Below are 19,081 nucleotides of genomic sequence, written 5' to 3'. Positions count from 1 at the left end.
ATTTCTTAAAGAAAACTACCTGCAGCATACGGCCGCTGAAGAGGGACGCTTGAATGACAGCTCTTTGCCAGACCCTTGCACAGACGCTCTCATACAGTAACTGAGCACTGAAGCGTGTTAAGGATGCTGCCATGCGCTGAACTCTTCTCAAAGCATGGCAGCAGATACCTTGCTAGTTTGAAAGACAGACACAACTAACGCGTCAGCTTTCCCCAGTGACATTAACAACGTTTTGAGTCTTATAAAGAACTGTGGTCTCTGTGATCAAAGATACAAACTTTAATGTTTTCGTAAGAGTAACGTAAACCCAGCTACTCGCTCCAACGCCATGCACATGCCCTGCATGGTTTAGATACTGGCAGCCCAGTGTGAACTCCTGATTGAGTGCCCTGTCAGGACTTTTCAAGTGTCACACAGCCCTGGCTAGCAGATGCCGAAAAAAGGACGTGGCCAGAAATGGAGAGAGCAATGAACATACCCAGCAAAGGGAGGAGTGGCAGGGGAGAGCAAGCTCTCCGCCTCTGTAGCTGCCATTTACAGAAGCACAGCCAGGCAGACTGACGAGGCTTACAGGTGAACTACAGCAATTACTCATCCTTAAAGTAAGAAAATACCTGGTCCAGCTAGAGGATGGTGATTTTCATGTTTCTTGTGCTGTGTCATATGTGCATTAGTCTGCCTTGCAAGTGGATGGCAAGGGCAATCCTCAGAAACAAAGAACCATAATCTGGATGATGACCAGGAGAAATTTAGGAAAGGGCAAGGTTTGTTGACAAAGCCCAGCTGCCAGAGCCAGGAAACAGTCTCACTTCTGAGGTGACCACCTCGTTTCTGCTGAAAAGGGAAGAAAAGCAGAGAGCAGCACACAGGACAACTTTCAGAGCTATCACAATGCAGCCCTACCTCCAAGCCAGCTGCGACACAAGAGGAAGCAGCAAGCTGATGGCTGGGAGAACAATCCTGCAGATGGGTCTGTCTCGCTGGGAACACGACTGCATGTCCCCAAGACCATGGATGCACCCCTAGTTGTGGGCTGGGTTCCCAGCTTGAAGCAAAGGCTAGGCCTTGAGCAAGTGACTTTGCGATCAGGTATACAGACAGACGGAGATAACCATGGGGTGCGTGGTGACTGTCTGCTGGAGGCATGACAGACACACACCAGGAGAGGCTATAGAAACAAAACGGCTTGTGCCAGAGAGCTGAACAGTGGTAATTCTTCAGTATCACTCTTGGAAACCACATCTCAGCTATGTGCAGGACTGGACAAGCAGCAAGTATCTCAGTGCATGGCTGAGAAGATGGGAAGGAGTCACTGCGAAGTGAGGAGACTCCTGGAATAGAAAAAGGGAGAGATCTTATCAAACCCCAAAAGAACCAAGCTGCTGATGCTTACATTAGCAGGTGGTATAAAACAGAATAGCGGATGCATGGGAAATTGTGATATTTTGGAAAAGAGCCACCAAGGCTTTTACAGAGGGATGTCATATGACAGAAAGCTACTGGGGTCCTTAGAAGCATGAACAAGCATGAAGGCAAGGGAGATCCAGGTGATACAATCCACAGAGACGTCCAAAAGGCTTCTCACCAGGCCCCTCACCAAGGCTCCTACAGACACTGAATTGCAAGGACAAGAGGGAAGATTCTTGCACAATTAAACTTATTTTCATGATGGGGAAACCAGAATATGTGAGATATTTTCAACCTGGAGATCTCTGCAGAAATTATTCCTGAGCTCCATGCGCCATATGTATTAAATAAAGGATCTAGAAGAGGAGGTGATTAGTGAGGTGATAAAGTCTACTGATTAAACTACTCAAGAGGGTAAAAAAAAGGACAAATTTGCAGTAGAATCTTACAATACTGAGCAACTGGTGATAAAATGGCAGATGAAATTCAATGCAAATAACTATAGAGTGAATCACAGGCAAAAATACACCTAACGTCATATAACAAAATGAAAGGCTATGAGCTTATTACTGCCATTCAGGAAAAAGCTCTTAGGATTATAACAAATAGCTGTAGGAAAATATCATCTCCAAGCTCAGAAATCAAAGCAAATTCTAGAAATTGTTTGGAACGGAACAAAACAAACCAGAAAATATCATTAGGCGCCTATGTAATGGTGCACTATATTTTCAGTATCATAAGAAATTCTAGTCTCCATAACTAAAAAAGATGTGGTGAACATGTATGGGATATGAATTAGAAAAGCTGTAACTATAAAAAAAATGGAAAAAAGCCCTAAACAACTTTCCCCTTTTTCCAAAAGCACTTTCCAAAATCCCAAAAGGGATTTCTGTGGCATCACAAATACGGTTTACGCTATTTGCGGAACACTACAGAAATAAAAAAACGCTTTGTGAAAAAAAAAACTGGTTAAAGAAGAATTCGGAAAGATAAGAAGAGAACAAGTTGTAAAAGGTTCGGGGAAAACAGGACGCTGGCTGTACATCTGCTCAGCGCTCTGCTGTAACCTCGACCCACTGCAGCTGCACCAGCAGGGACTCTCCCAGGTAGGAAAGCATGGGACTCAGCTCGGACTGCAAAACCTTGAGCCTGCGTAAACACCCGTCTGAAAGGCTCATCAGCACAGACTAACAAGGCCCAGCTCTGTTCCTCCTGTTCAACAAAAACACAGAAACAGGGATCACGTGTTAGCAGGATGAGGTGAAAGCCAAGCGGAGAAGGTGGAAAGCTCCAGGGAACAGAACCCAGATTGAAAGCGTTCCCGATCAATGTTCTTACAGCAAAGCAAAACGGTGAAATTTCTGACTTCAGGTGGGAGACATCTAAGGCAAAACAAGGACAGCATTAGAGTGGACCACTAACTACATGTCCACTCAAGCCAGGCTGGACTGAAAGTAGCCCAACCACCCACTGCTGTGTGACAGGTGTCATTTGTGTAAGGGCAGCTCCACTCCTGCCAGGTCTCGGCCACTACGGCCAACACACCACACTGGCTCCGACAGCTCCCACGCTGCAGGGAGCACGCTGCTTGCGTAGGGTCTTAACCTTTCAAAGCAACATTTACTAAATATATTGTTACAGCATTAATGATTTATACCATTACTTCTAATTTTGCTTTCCCATCCCCTCATCTCCGTCCCCAGTGGGTAATTAAGGCCTGGCAGAATGACTCAGTGAGGTGCTGCTGAAGAAGAAAGCAAATCTCACTCCGGAATACATTACAGACGACTGCTGTTAGTAAAGCCCTGAAGAAAATTATTCTTGGGCTGAAAAAATCTCCACTTAAGTATCACATTCAATTTGAAAGCAACACACTCCTAAGAAGCCCAGAGGAGAACAACAAGGCTCACTGCAAATTTAGAAGACATCAATTAGTTGGAAAGGTTAAATAAAACCAGTTTTACTCTGTCCAGGTAAAAGAAAAAAAAAACAAAAAACAAAAAACCAAGTTTGAGGAGAACAAAGTAGTGGGAAGGCTGTTATGAAAGGAAAAGCAATTGCAACCAGGGGAAAACAAAGAATTCCGTTTCATTCAGAAGAAAGTGGAATTGGGTCAATCACTGAGAAATGCTTCATAACCGCTCAGCTTGCCACACGCTGGAGCAGGCTTCTGGGGAGGTGCAGACGAGCTCTCTGCGAAGATGTTTAGGAACAGATTCGTTAACTGTCTTCTGGAAAAAGCTCTGATAAACCTGGTCACGCCTTAGTGCAGAGGACCCGAGCAGGTCTTCTCTGATCTCTTCCAGCCACGCATCTGGAACCTCAGCAGCCTGCCCTCACCACTGAGCCAGCACAGACTGGTCCTTCTCAGACAGGTCTGAGAACGAGCAAATTACAAGAAGCCAAACAGAGGAAGAGATGCAGCTTTCAGCATCATACAGCAGAAAGAGAACTGTCAAAGCACTGCTCCAAGAAGCCAAAGGATTAGGAAATCAGCTTAGACTGGAGAAGGGGCGAGTGGTCAGAGTAACTGAGACCAGGCCACAGCAACAAATAAAAAAAATAAAAAATAAAGAAGCGCTGGTAGTTTTGTCAATAACAGGCATCGCCAAATCTCCAAGACTGAGTGTTTCATCACCATAACACTGCATTTTAAAATATAACCCTGGAATCAGATTACTTTAAAAGGTCTTATTTTGCCCTAATGCAGCAGGTTTTTGTTTTGGACACGGCTTGAGTTTTGAAGTCACTAGGACAATTTGCAGGAAGCTGGCCATAATGGCAGCACATGGCTTCCCTCCCAGTGACTACAATCAATTCTTTGTTCCTCGTCCACTTTCTGCAACGTTGAACAGTTTTCTTGAAGATTAACAGCACCTAAACTAAATGGAAAAGAATGGATTTTGTGGACCAACTGAGTTGTAGACTGAAGACAAGCCAATACTCGAAATAGCTATAAGACAATATTTGGCCATAAACACAGGGCTCCTTCTACAGCAGCTATTAATACGGGATCAAAAATAACCCATGCAATATGCTCCGAAGTTTAAACCTTGGCTCTGCTGGCGTACAGGTTGGCACGCTCCTGAAGTCTCTCATCAAGGGTCAGACAAATTTACCACTTATCTTTTTCAGCATGAGGGAATGCTTGTTCAGAATAACTCAAGTGATATCAATTTAAAAGGCAAACCATTTAAGGCTGCGAAGGTCAAATTCTGTTTGTCAGTCATCCAAGAAAGAGAAGAAAGCTAGTGAAAACCATGAAGAAAAGATGAAATCCATCCTAGATGCTGTGTTCAGTCAGATATATTAGCTCAGGCTACTGCAAGCCGGGAGTAGAAAAAGGCTCAAAAACTCATGAATTAGCAAGGTGATATCCCATACGTGTACATATTCTTCTAGTTTAGAGGATGCTATGAAATGTAATCTTCCTGCTGCCGCAGCAAGTTATGCAAGAATTCAATAAAATTGCCTATTACATATAAAGCATAGAGTCATAGAATCATAGAATGGTTAGGGTTGGAAGGGACCTTCAAAAGTCGTCTAGTCCAACCCCCCTGACAGGAGCAGGGACATCCCCATAATGGCCCATCCAATACATTGTTTCTTAGCCTTCTAAAAATCGCTGGATTTAAATTTTAAAACTATTGCTTTAACATTTGAGAAGGTATTTGGCCTTATTAGTTCTCCCCTATCTTATTTCTCTTCTTGATGCTAATCTATAATAAATAATGCCTTTTTAATTATTCTTTATGTCATCACATCATCGAGAGCCTGGCAATCTGTAGCTTAACTTCCACACTTAGAATTTATACCCATCAAGCAGCTTCTGAACATATCTGAGCTTTTGGCATGAACTATGTCCTAAAGCAATCAGTTCCACTGCTGAATTTTACACCAGATGAAAAAATATTTGTTTTAAAATTCTCATGTCCTTTAATTCTTCCTTGTGGGAAAAAAGCAAACATCTTACACATCATTTTGGATAGCTCTATCATATCTGTGCCTGTGGCTTTCCACCAGACAGTTCTGAACTTTCCTTGTTCAGAAACCACTCCACGACGCTGACCACCTCACTGTTATTTCCCGTATCCTTCCATTGACCACGTTCTTTTTGAGATGGTAGAGAGAGGACTGCATGTACTAATCTATAGATGGGCACAACATGAACTTATACTAGCTCTATGACTTCCACTTTATTTATTCCTTTCTTAATAATTCCTAATGTTTTATTTGCTTTTTTACATCCTGCTGTACTTCTGTGCATATTAAACATATTAAACCCTCAGAAAATCTTCTCCAGCCTGTAACAGCTGGATTAGAATCCAGTTTCCCCATAAAATTACTGACCAAATTTTGCCAGCCGTTTATTTTGGAATTCTTCACTGCCAGCTTTAATTTTATTATCCTGAATACGCAATACTATCAACAAACTGTTACCTCACTCTTTATCCCCTTCCCAGCCCACATCTGGGTGTGCAGAGCAGACCAGGCTCCAGGGGAAATGCACAGGATAACTCCTCTTCCTCCTGTAAACTGATCTTTCAATCCTAGCCTTCATTTTATTTCTTTCAGATAGTAACTAATCAATGATAAGATCTCTTTTTATTTCACGACAGCTTTGTTTCTTAGGGCTTCCACAGAGGAACCTTGCCAAAAGCATTTTGGAAATCCAAACACACCATCTCAACCAGCTTGTTGACTCCTTTGGGTTTATCATTTCCCAGGTGGTTCCTGGAGTCTGTTTTGGAAACTAGCACCACATGGAGAAGTGTCACTTCCCATTGACATGGTCCCGCTGCAGGGATGGTCCTCTGGTAGCTGGTTTGTTTTAACTGATATCTTAAACATAACGGATAATAGCTTAGTGACCTTATATGCCAGTTCCTCCGGGATAAATGCCAGCTGGTGCTGGAGACCCAACACTTTCCATTTGTCTGAGAAGTTTTGGAACCTCTTCTGTCAATACTGCAGCTTGGAAAAGCTCAGAAACCTGAATTTTCATTTCAAAAGATCTTCTCAGAAAAGACTGAAGGCATGCAGACACAGTGTTACTGAGAAGAAATACAAAACTATTTAGCATATATTTGAAACTATTTAGTTGAGCTGTATCCAAGACTCAGACTCTCCCTCTACTCCCCAGAAAATACCCTGATACCGTGTGATCCCTGAATACAGCGTGCATCTACTGCAGTGACTCATGATAGCGAGGAGGGAGCATGCGGACCACCCCATGTAAAAGATAATATGTCACAAGGAACAATGTATCGGTCTTTCAATTTTGAAATAATTAGCATTTAAATTCTCCTAAATCATCACTTTTCAGTTTTCTTCATTGAAAGTCCCCCTGTTCCACAGACCCAATATGCAGAAGTTTGCAAAAGTTCTATTTGTTTGCAGCAAATACACTTGTCCTCGTGCACCCACCCCTCTAAATATGCTCCACGTATCAGAGGAGAGACTGAGGAACATGTGTGTGAACAGGGAAGGGATGCAAACTCTAGAAAGACAGATGTGGGTCATCTCACCTGAAAGTGGGAAGGCTCCTCTGCTGAGACTTTGCACAGAGGTCTAACACACCCAGTATCTCAGACGCAGCTCACCTCGCACTGGGGCTGGTACTTGCCTGAAAAGTGCAGACTCTGAGGAGCTGCAGGGGACTTTTACTGCCTTTTAGCTCTCCCCCCAATTAGACTGAGAGAAGCTAAGTGACAGAGGGTCTGCGAAACAAACAGCTACAAACAGTGCTATTTTCCTCACTGGTTCCTTCTCCTCCTAGCCAGAGGCTGTTCAGCTTGGTCCGAGGTAAGGACTTAGGCTGCCAGAACTGGCTCTCCCCTCACTGCCCGGCTTGTAGAAAGGCTGGTTTACAAATCAGGGGAGCTGCTGAGCCCTACCTACCAGCCAGGTTTCCTCACCTGCTGGCAGGAGCAGTGCTTTGCCTCAGGAAGGTTTGGCACTCGAAGCTACTCCTTAAACCCAGCTCCCCAGGGAAGTCTGTCTGTCTGCTGGGCACAGGCTGGGCATACGGGGCTGGACAGCCCTGTTCGGCTCTTCACAAGTTTGTGTGGGCGCTAAGGTTAAGCAACGCTGGACCCTAAGAGATGCTTTTTGCGAGGACAAAAGCTAAGCACTGCTGGCTTACGGCTGCTCACTCGTGCAGTCGATGCACAAGGATCGAGCAGCCACCACTCATGGGCTGCTTACCACAGCTACTCACCCTCCTCCACAGAGCCCAATCCGTACCCTAGTGCCCCCTGCACCCCTTCCGTGCTCAGATGGCACTCAGCAGCAGTTAATACCTGAAGTGCAGCAGTGATTAAACTGGTAGCTGGACTGAAAGCAAACAGGGCTCCACTGAAGTGGACTCACCAGCCAAAAATGACCGCTCAGCTTGCTTTATAGTGGTTCCTACCGTGTCAGCCATTCTGCATGCGGAAGCAGCAAGAAGCATTATTCAGCAACCAGAAGACTAAGCTAAGCTCATCAATAAAATTATGGCAGCCAAGAAAGATAAGAGAATACCCCAGCCTTAAGAGCCACTGATGTCTGTACCACAAGATGGTAAAGAAGCATTTACCAAAGTGGTCATAAGAAACAGAAATCCACAATCAAAATCTCCCTTAGGAGATATTACCTGGCAGTACTTCTTATTATGTGTCTACTCCTGAAGAAAAGAGGTCACGACTGCCTCAAATCTGAACTGCTGCTGACAGATAAGCAGTTTTGAATCGTTGGTTAGGTCTTTGTGCACGTTTGCACCAAAAAGTAGGTAAGGCATCGCAGGTACGAGATGATAGCAATTGCTCAGCCGTATTTCTGCAAGACTGAACTCTGAAGAAGTTGAGAGACAAGCCAACTAGAAAGAACCCCTCCTATTTCCCCCGGCAGGGACCTCACCTTAAAACTGAAATTTTTTAGAAGGGAAAAAAAAATCAGGGAGATAAGGAAACCAAGAAAATACCCTAGAAATATTTAGTTTGCTGGGCACACAAGTGTCTGACAGTTCCTGCAAAGTAAGTAAGACTGAAGCTTCATGCAGCACACGCTACAGAAGCGCTGCAGGTGAGGAGGCTGGTACGACAAGACAGGCATACATGCTAGAAGGAATGGACTGAGGATGGTTCCCAGGAAAAGCAGACTGGTCCTGCTAGCTCCATTGTGCAGCACCAGAGCTGCAGCCAGGGAATACAGGGGCAGGAACGGCCATGGCTCACTTTTGGGACCAGGCGAGACGCAGACAAGGCAGAGGAGGGAGCTGGCTGATGTCACTGCAAAGTCACTGCCATCTTTCAAAGGTCACGGTGACAAAGGGAGGCTCCTGATGACATGCAAACACCACCCATCACGTAAGAAGGATCCAGAGAAATCAGGCCTGTAAGGCCCACCTTAGTCCCTGAAAAAGCTATGTAGTAAATCCTCCTGAACCCTATTTCCACTCACATGCAGGAGGTGGTGGTGACTGCGAACAGGCAGCATGGATTTACCAGTGGCAAATCTTGCCTAACCTGATTGTCCTCCACAACAAGGACAATGATGGGAGACTGAGCCCAGTACACCATCTCTGACAGTATTCTTCATAGACACATTGTCGAGAGCTGGACAACAGAAGCAGATGATAAGGCGATGGAAAATTGTCTAGAATATCAGGTTCAAAAGGTGATCAGCCATACAAAGTCCAGCTGGCAGTTGATTACTACAGGCACTCCTCGGGGTTGATACTGGGGCCAATACAATTCAATGTCTTTATTAACAAACTTGATTAACATCAATTATGGGACTGAGAGCCCTCTCAATAAGTCCACAGATTATATCAAACTGGCTGGCATGGTTGGGGCAGAAAACCCTTCTCAGAGCGACCTACACAGACTGGAGAAGTGGCCTCACGGAGAGCTTGTTGAACCAAGACAAATGCAAAGTCCTGCCCCAGGACAGAATAACTCCTTACAGTGACACACAAACTGGGACAAACTGGCTGTAGAGTAACTCTGCAGAAAAAGACCTGCCAAGTTCTCAGGCAGGCAGAGCAGACAGATGAGATGCAGTCAGGATAACTGCTTTTATGGACCATCAGTATAACTGGCTGGAAGAGACTCTGATACACAATATTGACTTTCTGCTTCTCAAATGTGTTTGCAACAGTAATTTTGAACACAACTTCTACCTTTCAAAGCTTGTGCACGGTACACAGATTCCCCTAAACGCTAACAAGCCTGATGAGAATAACAGCACGTAGTAAGTTGAGCTGGCTGGAGCAGTTTAGTTCAATCGCTTCCCAAGAACATAGCAAAGAAGCATGAAGCAAGACAAGAACTGAAAGTCAGCATCAAGCGATGAAACCAGCTTTGAAGTTTTAACCTAGACACCACCTCCTTCAGAAGCAAGTCAGCAGAACTTTCTAACCTTCTCAAGGGAGAGCTCTTTCAGCTCAGTATTCATAATTCTGCTGAAAATACTTGCTGTCAACGGCTTAAATCCACCTCTTGTATCAAAAAAGGAAGAAGTTAGGGTAACATGCTAGAACGCAGCGTTTTGCACGTGCCATCAAGTTCCTCTGAAAGCACCTTTGCCAGTGTAATCACTTTTGGTAACTGAAATTGTTACATTAACCAACGTGTAGATCATACCAACAGTAAAACCATCACTTGTGATATTCATTAAACGATTCCAGCAAGGGCATGGGGTTTGCTGGCAGAGGAACTTCTGCTTGCATGATCCCATTGCTTTAAAAAACATAAATAAATCAGACACTTGGCTAGTCTGTAGTGTTTGTACGACTGTCAGGGCTGCAGTGAAACCCAGGCTCAGGATATGCACCTCTTCCTGGACAGGTGTAGGCAAGCAGTTAGCTCAGATTTGGTTGTAATCCACAAAAACACCTCACAGAAACCAAAAAGCAAATGAGGTAGAAAAACTGCCCATTAGATAAAAATTAAGAACATTTCATCCTCTAAAACCACAACAGTATTTAAGGTAAATACTCCAATGAGTTCTGTTGGCAGAGGCGGGATCTCTGTTAACCACGTAACTCAAAGCAGCGTCTTAGCTCTACCAAACCAAGCCTCGTCACTCACAGCCTGCTGGGTCAGAGTTCACAAACTTTCAAGGGAGAAATCCCCATTAACAGGTCTCGCGCAACGTACCAAGGTGTCACTCAAGATCCAGAAATAATGACAGTTTCAGGTAAGGCTGACATTCATACGCATTCAATTCCTGGAAGAGGAAGAGAAACCCTGCTTCATACTTTGATTTCAAAACAAAAGCGAGGCAGTAATACTTCAGGATGCAGCAGTTCAAGCGCAAAAACAGGAGGGTTAACTTGGTGCAGCTCTGTGTGCGGGCCTTACCAGCTTCAAGCTGCTTTATATCCGTTTGGGTTACGGTCTTACATTTGCAAGTCCAAACTAAACAGACGTAAGCCAGGTTAGGCCAGCAGAGCCCACACACAGCTGCATCAGTTCACTAAATCACTGCTGGAGTCACCTCTCACTAAACCAGCAGTTGTGTTTAGACAAGGCCTGATACTACGAGTTGTTGCTATCGTAGGATTTCAGATCTAAAAAAGCATAAACCTTCGTAATGAAATCTCATTAACTGTCTAAGACAGCGAGGAATGACAAATTATAAATAGGAGGTGGCTTCAGACAGATCCCAGAAATGGATGGTGAGCAATCGCTGTGGCAAATCAATGCTCCGGCTCAGAGAGGAGCCAGGTTTAGTTTTCCCCTGAAAAGGCAGTGACACATAAAAGGCTAATGGCAGGTGGTCATTCTGCATTCTGTACATTTCACAAAGATTTATGAGCAGGGCCGAATGCTGGAAAAGCAATGCTGAAACTGCTTGTGTCCCTCTGCAAGGTCAGCTTATTGTATTATGGAAACATTTCTAGTCAGACTCTTACAAGTTAAGACTCTTCTATTTTTTTTCAGCTACAGGAAACAAGCTACTAAGAAAAATAGTGTTAAAAATATTCACACCATTTACCCTCAAAGAGTGAATTTTCAGTTATTTTCAGATGAGCAAAGACTATACTGAAGCTGAGAGCCTAAAGCTGGAAGAAGACTGATCTTTCAAAAATTTAACACAAAAATATTTAACAAGAGTATGCATAGATGTATTTTGTAAAAATATTAGTCATTTGTAAGTACCGTACATTGTAATTATTGCAAATGAATGCTGTCAGGACAAATTGCGTAGGTGTTCAAATCAAGAATTTTGATGTTCATGATTGTCAACAGCTTGATGAGGAAAGAGGCCTGACTTTCGGGATTTGGCTGTCAGCAGCATGAGATATAATTCTCAACAGCCTGGGAATCTAGAAAAGCAAATTTCCTCTGAAAAACATAGTTTAAGAATTAAGTATTTAAGAAGGGTCCTGTTCCACCACCAGCATCTCTGGAGTGAATGGGGGCAGTAAAATCTGGCACCTATAAGCTGTGCAGGTTGATCTCCCATCACAGAGTCACGCTCTGAAAAGCTCCATCGGCGCAGGCAGATCGCATCGCCCTCCATTTGCAAGAGGCTGACAGCAGCTTGAAATGTTCCTCTGCACAGGCCTGTACGGACTACACTCTCCATGAAGTTGTTCTTAAATCCATTCATGCTGAAATGAGCCTCAGAAATAGGCGCCTAAATCCCCACCAAATCATTCCCTCAAAATTCTTGTAAACCGAAATGTTCCTGCTAAGGCATACGAACACCTCCTCCTGCGAGCTGCACCTTTCATCCCCATGCAGATCAGTTTGCGGCAGCCCAATAAAGGAGATTGCAGGGACAGCTGTTGCACCTCCCTTCAGAAGGACAGCTGAAAATAAACTGCAGACTCAGATCCCAGGATTTATACTGGGCACCTTCACCATACTGGGGCCATACCATTATCACTAGGTCAAACAGTTCACTCGTTTGGAGAGCTTGCAACCAGAGGGTGGGGGCTGCCATTCCTCAGAAAGGGTCTGGGTTTCTTCTGCATTCATTTTTTATCCCAGCCCTGTGCAGAAACACATTTTTTAAAAAAGCAGAGCAGACGTTTGACAGTATTTAATGCTTCCCCCATGCTCATTTGTATTTAAAAGTAAGAAAGAAAAAAAAAAATTTATACAACCACTTACATAATATTCCCCTCTCACAACCTTCTTAAAAAGATCGCTCTAACACAGCGTCTGATAGGACTTTTTGCCTTATGGTATATAATAGTCCTCAACTGAGAGCTAGCATACCAATTCAAAAGTCTTATATTTTAATATTAGTCAGTTATTATCTCAGTATAGCACAACACACAGCCCTTAAGACGCCTCACAAGTCCCACAGTACCTAATCGGAATTCTAAATCTCTAAACCTGTTTGTAGCAGAAACAGCTCCCAGCCCCTCACACTCACTGCTAAAATAAGCAAGAGGCATTATAAATTGCAAAAATAATACCAGGATGATGGTAGTTTCATCTAGGTTACAGCTGAGAGAGTTCTGCACATAAACGTTGCCTTTAACATTTCAGCAGGTTTCAGCCATGCCGACAGGAGCTGCGAGACACCGGTCTGGAAGAGCAGACCATTCCAGGCGCTGCACTCACTGCTCATTCCTGCATTTTTTGCTGAACTGGCTTTCATTCTTATCAAACAGTGTTGATTCAGATGAGCATGCAGCATTAAAGACTTGAGCCTGCATTAGAGATGGAGACAATAATTTTATTTGCAAAGGTCGAAAAGCTCTCAGCACACATGAAGTATAACCAGCTTTCCCTAATATACCTTTGCTTCCCAAAAGAGTCTTCCACGTGGGGCCAGAGCTCTGGACTGCTCAGCAGCACCGCTGGAGAGACGAGAACGTTTCCATAGACAGCACGAAGGGACCGGGTCACCATGTCTAGCTGCTGCCGTAAAGGAAGTTGTAGCTGAAAATCCTACAGTTCACTTGTTCACTGTTTACGGGGAGCAACAGAGCTTGACTCATCTAATCACTAGATAGGATAAACAGAGGCTGAGGAAGGAAACAATGAAGATGCACATTTCCCATCACAAATATCCATCTACTTACTAAAACAGAGCGAGTTTCCTCCCAGCACCCAGCAGCTGAGTGAATGCTGTGGCTGGCTTCAGTTTCCAGAAGCCTAACTAACCACTTGAGAAACTGCCCCCAACCAAAACAAAGGACAGCTTCCTCCAGTTCTCCAAGGCTCTAACTCATTCAGTTCAAGGTTAGTTTGTTTAGTCTAGAGTTAATTCTGCCCACTTAGGAGACTGTTTTGAAATAAAGATGCAAGAGACAGACAATTGAACTAACCCACAGGGACAAAAGCATCAAGCCAAAAGCAAGAAAATGAAAGCATTACACTGGGACAACAGCACTTCAGATTTTAACTAGCTTTGTCTACTAAACTCCTGGTGTATTGCAGCTCGCTTCCAAGCTTTCGTGTTTTATTCAGAGTACATACTATGGTAATCCCATTTCTAAGTGAAACCCAAAAAAAGTATTTCACTTACCCTAGTGATAAACCCTATTTTTGACAGTGTCATATTTCAGTTTGATGAGCAGCGTTAAATACAGTACAAACAGCGTGCAACTTCTATTTTCATTGGCAGCAGCAGCATACCTTCGGAAAGAAACTTTGCAGAGTACGGTGGAAAAGGTATGACTCTCCCTAGATAACCTTCTCTTCCTAGGATTAATGTATTTTTAGGCAACACAGCCACCCAAGCTTAAAAAAAATGCAGCCTCATGCATGACACTATCATCGCTGATTAAAAGATCAGAAGCTGAAGTGCAGCTGCGATGCCCCAAATATACGTGTATGTAGTACGTAAATACTTCACTCGGGAGTTTTCACGCCACCGTATGTTGTGTTACATCCTCAGTTTGAAGGCACAAGCTAGCTTTTACCTTCTGGTAATTAAGAAACTTCTCCCGGAAGCTATTGCCGTACAAGCACTCCGTGTGGGTACTGCCTGTCGGATTTATCCCACTTATCCTGTAAAACAAACCCAGGCTGCTCCAGCCACTACTGCAGTTCCAGCTCCTCGCTCCATGCTCTCTAGCAGCAATGTCCTAGCTAGAAAACACACCAATCCACACAGGAATCTTCCTTCCCCTTAGTCTTTCAGATTTTGTTCTGGTGTTAGCACCTCGATGACTCTTCCAACAGTCTCCAGCCCACCGTGATTAGGGAGAGTGATCTGTAACGCATCAGCCCGGCTGCTGTTTTGGACTGACCAAAAATTCTGCTTTGCTAGGACTGCACTCAAGGTTTGGAAGTGAGTAAAGGGCCAAATTTGCTGAGCAGCAACCAAAAATTGACCATCCTTAGCTTGACATGGATGCTGCTTTATAAAGCTCTGAAGAGCAGCTAGACATGCCTGCAGTTTTGCAGCTCTGGCTCAGAAGCAGGAATAACTTAAACCGGGACCGCCGGAGAGCGTACAGCCTCCGCTGTCAAACCCAGCATCACCGCGCAAAGTACCTGACTTTTCATGAAGCACCTTCTGAATTACCACAGGCACCCAGCACCTGAAAATAAGTCAAAACCAAGTGCCCAGCTACTTTAAGAGTACTGTAGATGACAAACTCAGGAGTTATTTCATGAGCAACTCACTTCTCCATGGAACAGGCAAAAGGGAAACGGGGTAAATCATCAAAGGGCAGACAAAGGATAAACAAACTTTTCTGTTGCCATCATCTGTGAACCAGTCCTTAAAGACAAACAAGCACTGCCTGCTACACTTGGGGATGCCTTCCCAACTAGAAGCATCAGAAATTTTTTCCCTTTAAGACTCAATTTTCATAAAAGTTTACTCCAGTTTCATCTGTTGCTCAGGAGGAAGAGAGCATTCACGCCCACTCCTCACCACCTGCAAACACTGAAGGAGTTCAACTGCGACCAATGGTTTGTTCCACCTGCTGGTAGCAGTTTTTTCAATGATTTCTAAACATTCACTCACATTTAGCTAATATCTCCCTTTCCATTCTGCCTTACACACAAAACCATTGCCAAAACCCACACTACAGTCAATGAATTAATCACTGAAAATACAGGCGGATGTTCATCCAGAAGCATTTTGCAGGCACTGAGGTGAAGGCACAAGTATAACTGAAGCCACAACACAGACACCAGGCACTGGCCTGTGCTGTAGGTTCACGCTGCACCTGATGCCTCCAAAGAGGAGCACGATGCAAGCTGGAGGCTCTGAAACACCACTTGTAATTTAAAAGGTTATTTTCAAAATGCAGCTTCATAGCTATAAATAGCAAAGACAGGTTCTCACCCAGAAAAAAAAAAGTGCACAACGGTTCTTAGTCGTAGTGGCCCAGACACTAGAGAAAGTGTAATTTTACCTTTGCTGAACTCCACACAACATTTGGGGCCACTGTGCACTTCAAACAAACTAACCCGATTTGTGAGATTGGTCTTAGGTTTGTAGAAGCCGATGCTGACTCTGACAAATTAAGTCAATTGACTGTGTTAACCCTTCCATTACCTAAAAAGACATTTGCTTGTACAGAGCAAGTCTCAGTTAATTTCTTTAACCAAAGAATTTTTTTTTTTTTTTACCCAATCTTTCCTTCCATAAAGCAAACCCTTCTCAATGTGTAAGGCCTCCTTCCTCACTGCACGGCCGTTTGGTTTTACATTAAATGAGAGCAGACTGTCACTACCATCTGCCCTGCTTCTCATAATGTTATGTTTCTAATACTAAGATAAGTTAATAAAAAAAAATCCTCACACATACTACCTTCATTTCATTTATCAACCAGCACTCTGGGGACCCTCAGTCTAACTGGACCTCAGCTGACAGTATCATTGCCCAAGTAATATCAAAACAAACATATTTTGACACCTTCAGTGATAAGGAACTCATAACAACCTCTTCAGCCACGATAAATTCATTTTAATCAGATACAGATTTATAAACTCAACATACACGTGTACAACAAAACCTCTAACAAATCAGTTTGTTCCTTCTGAGCGTCTCAGCACTCTTTGGGATTGCCTGAGATACACAGATGAGAAAAATGTTAATAAATCAACAGGACATCGGAACAAAGCTTTTATGAAATTCAAAGTAAGGTCAACCTCCTTTCCCGTGAAGTTTCTGAAGAAACACTTCATGTAAGAGACTGCCTTGTACAGCTAGCACCTGCTTGACTGCTCACTCATCTAAAAGCTCTTCCGAGTACCAAGCGCTGGCTGTTACTGTTCAGTGTGTTACCGGATACTGAGCTCCTAAGACACAATTCTTTATGTACAAGGAATTACATTTGCAGCCTGCTTGTGAATACATATGGCTTGTCATACACTCACTCAAGAAGTTTGACCTTGCAGAGATAATCGCCCATTTTGTGATGAGTCTAACGCACTGCACGATACACTTTTTGGCCAAGCGTCACATTACGTACATCAGCAAGAGACCCGGCTACTTCTGAAGTATCATAATCAATCCCGGCTGGAAAGCCCTCATGAAGTCATCCCAACTTTACTGTACTTTTATTCACGTTAGATTCAGCCTTCTTGCTTGTCAAAATGCTTCAATAACCAGCTCTTCAGTAACTGGCTCTTACAATTACTTATTTATCTGATAATAACTGTATACATGCTATACCGGAGACTACTTAAGCAATGTAACTTATTTGCTGTTGCTGTACAAAAAAAAAAAACCAAAAACAAACAAAAAAAAAAAACACCCCACACACACAAAAAAAAAAACAACCAAAAACCTGAGCCATTCAAAGTTCACTGCCAACTGAAGTCTTCTTACTCGACCTGATGATCCGTAAGCTCCAACGCTCTTTGCTTTGTAACAGATTTTTGGAGCTCCAGAACAAAATGAACAAATATCACTGCCCCTCGTCCGCTGACAGCCAGGAGCAAGCGAGCTTGTCAACAGAGCTTTTAAATGTCCCAAATGCTTCAGTTCAATAATACCAGCCCAGCAAAGAAGAAAGCCTAATCAACTCAATTACTGCCCTGCTATTTGTGCTATTAAAGCATTATTCTTTACAAACACATTATTTCCAGATGTTATTTCTGGACCATGCTTCTTTTCCCGGTCCCGTCGCTACGCTACACGCTTAATCTACGTGATCTTCAGCTAAGAAAATTTTCTTCCTCAGGCTGGCCCGGATTCAAATCAGATTCATTTCACTGACCAGATGCAACAATCTGGGACGCTGATTTCACATGCCCTGCTAAATTCTGAATCAGTCTTAGATAGCAACAGGTTTCCCAATATTAAGGGGTAGCAATTTCACATGCTCCCTCGCATTCCTGTTCATTTACACAACGACAGCAAAAGCTACAGATGAAACACAGCACGTTTCCAGACAGGCAAGGCTTTACCACCCCGAACCCGACTTCTGCGACCACTTCTGTACGATCTTCAGCACATTTGGATGAATATTAACAGAACCTCCGTCGCTTATCTGAGAAGCGGGCACTCTCTGGTCTCTGCAAAGGTTGCCAAAGAGCACTTTGGGGAGTTTCAAGGCAACTCCGATATAACACAATCACTGAAGCTGACGAGACACTCCTGACCTTGCAAAAACTTTACCCCACACGAGAAATTTTCCTAGCACTGCTGCTATTTCAGCAGACCACAAGCACAAAGTGAGAAGCTTTCAAAAAAATGAGTAAATTGGCCACCTAGCCAGGCTCGCAGCTCTGCCAGCCCAACGCTTTCTTTTGCTAATTAAGCTACTTAATATCCCTGTGAGAACTCGGTGCATCAAGCTGCTCGACTGGAATATGCTCCTCCAGACTAGGTCTCCGCTTCAGACACACGCTAAAATATGCAGGACGAGGCTCAGATCAAAGCTTTCTGTCGTGGCTTTGTTTATAAACAACCCACTACCGGTGCTGCAGGTACCGCTCTGCCCACCCCACCCCCCTCCGCCAGCGGCAGGGAAAGCATCCGAAACCCCCGTCCCCCCTGCTGCGGGGCTGAGGGCACAGCCGGCCCCCGGCCCCCTCCCGGCCACGGCTGCCTCGCTGCGGGCCCCGGGGGAAGAAGCCTCGCTCGGCCGCCGGCGAAGGGAAGGGACCACGGGCCGGCCCCCCGCCCCGGGCCCAGCTCCCGCGCCTCAGCCCGGGCTCCCGGTACCTGGTGCAGGGCTGTCAGCCCGTCCACGTTGGTGGTGTTGATGCGGGCGCCGCGGCCCAGCAGACGCTTCACCTCCTCCGTGTCCCCGCTGGAGCAGGCGGCCAGGAAGACGGCGCCCTCCTCGAAGCGGACGCGGGACCCCCCGGCATCGCGGTGCCGGCCGCGGCCGCCCCCCGCCGCTACCGGCTCCTGCTCCGTCAGGGAGCCCTTCCAGCGCCGCAGCTGCTCGGCCCGCCGCAGCCGCGCCGACTCGGCCCGCTTCCCGCCCAGGTGCTCCGGCTCCGACATCGCCGCCGACCGCACTGAGGCGCAGGGAGCGCGCCGCGCCTCAGCCGGGAGCGGGGCGCAGCGCCCCCGCCGCCATCTTCGCTACGCCCCCGCCGCCGCCGCCGCCGCCGCGCCCGCGCCGCCCGCGCCCCGCGGCATCCCGGGACGTGTAGTTCCCGCCGGCGGGGCCGCACCTGCCCGCGGGGCGGACGCAGCTCCCGGCGGCCCCCGCGCCTCGCCGCACCTGGGCGCGACCTGGACTACAGCTCCCAGCGGCCCCCGCGCACGGGGCGGCCTCCACCCACCCACCCTGCCCGCCCTT

At 45.3% G+C, this 19,081-nt stretch overlaps 1 protein-coding gene across 6 annotated transcripts in view; it reads right to left on the bottom strand.

The window, feature by feature from the left end:
* PPP1R12B (protein phosphatase 1 regulatory subunit 12B) overlaps positions 1 to 18,838 on the bottom strand; it is a 125,754-nt gene extending 106,916 nt beyond the window's left edge. For all 6 annotated transcript variants that reach the window (XM_086765488.1, XM_086765486.1, XM_086765487.1 and 3 more), the window contains exon 1: positions 18,493 to 18,838. In XM_086765488.1, the coding sequence (XP_086621614.1) occupies positions 18,493 to 18,780 (288 nt within the window). In that variant the 5' untranslated portion in view covers positions 18,781 to 18,838. The remainder of the gene's footprint in view (positions 1 to 18,492) is intronic.
* Between the last annotated feature and the right edge of the window lie 243 nt (positions 18,839 to 19,081).

The sequence above is a fragment of the Chlamydotis macqueenii genome, chromosome 23 (assembly GCF_036417535.1).
Source record: "Chlamydotis macqueenii isolate bChlMac1 chromosome 23, bChlMac1.mat, whole genome shotgun sequence".
NCBI classification, from domain to species: domain Eukaryota; kingdom Metazoa; phylum Chordata; class Aves; order Otidiformes; family Otididae; genus Chlamydotis; species Chlamydotis macqueenii.
The sequence above is the reverse complement of the archived record's forward strand: the minus strand, read 5'-3'. Positions and strand labels throughout refer to the sequence as shown.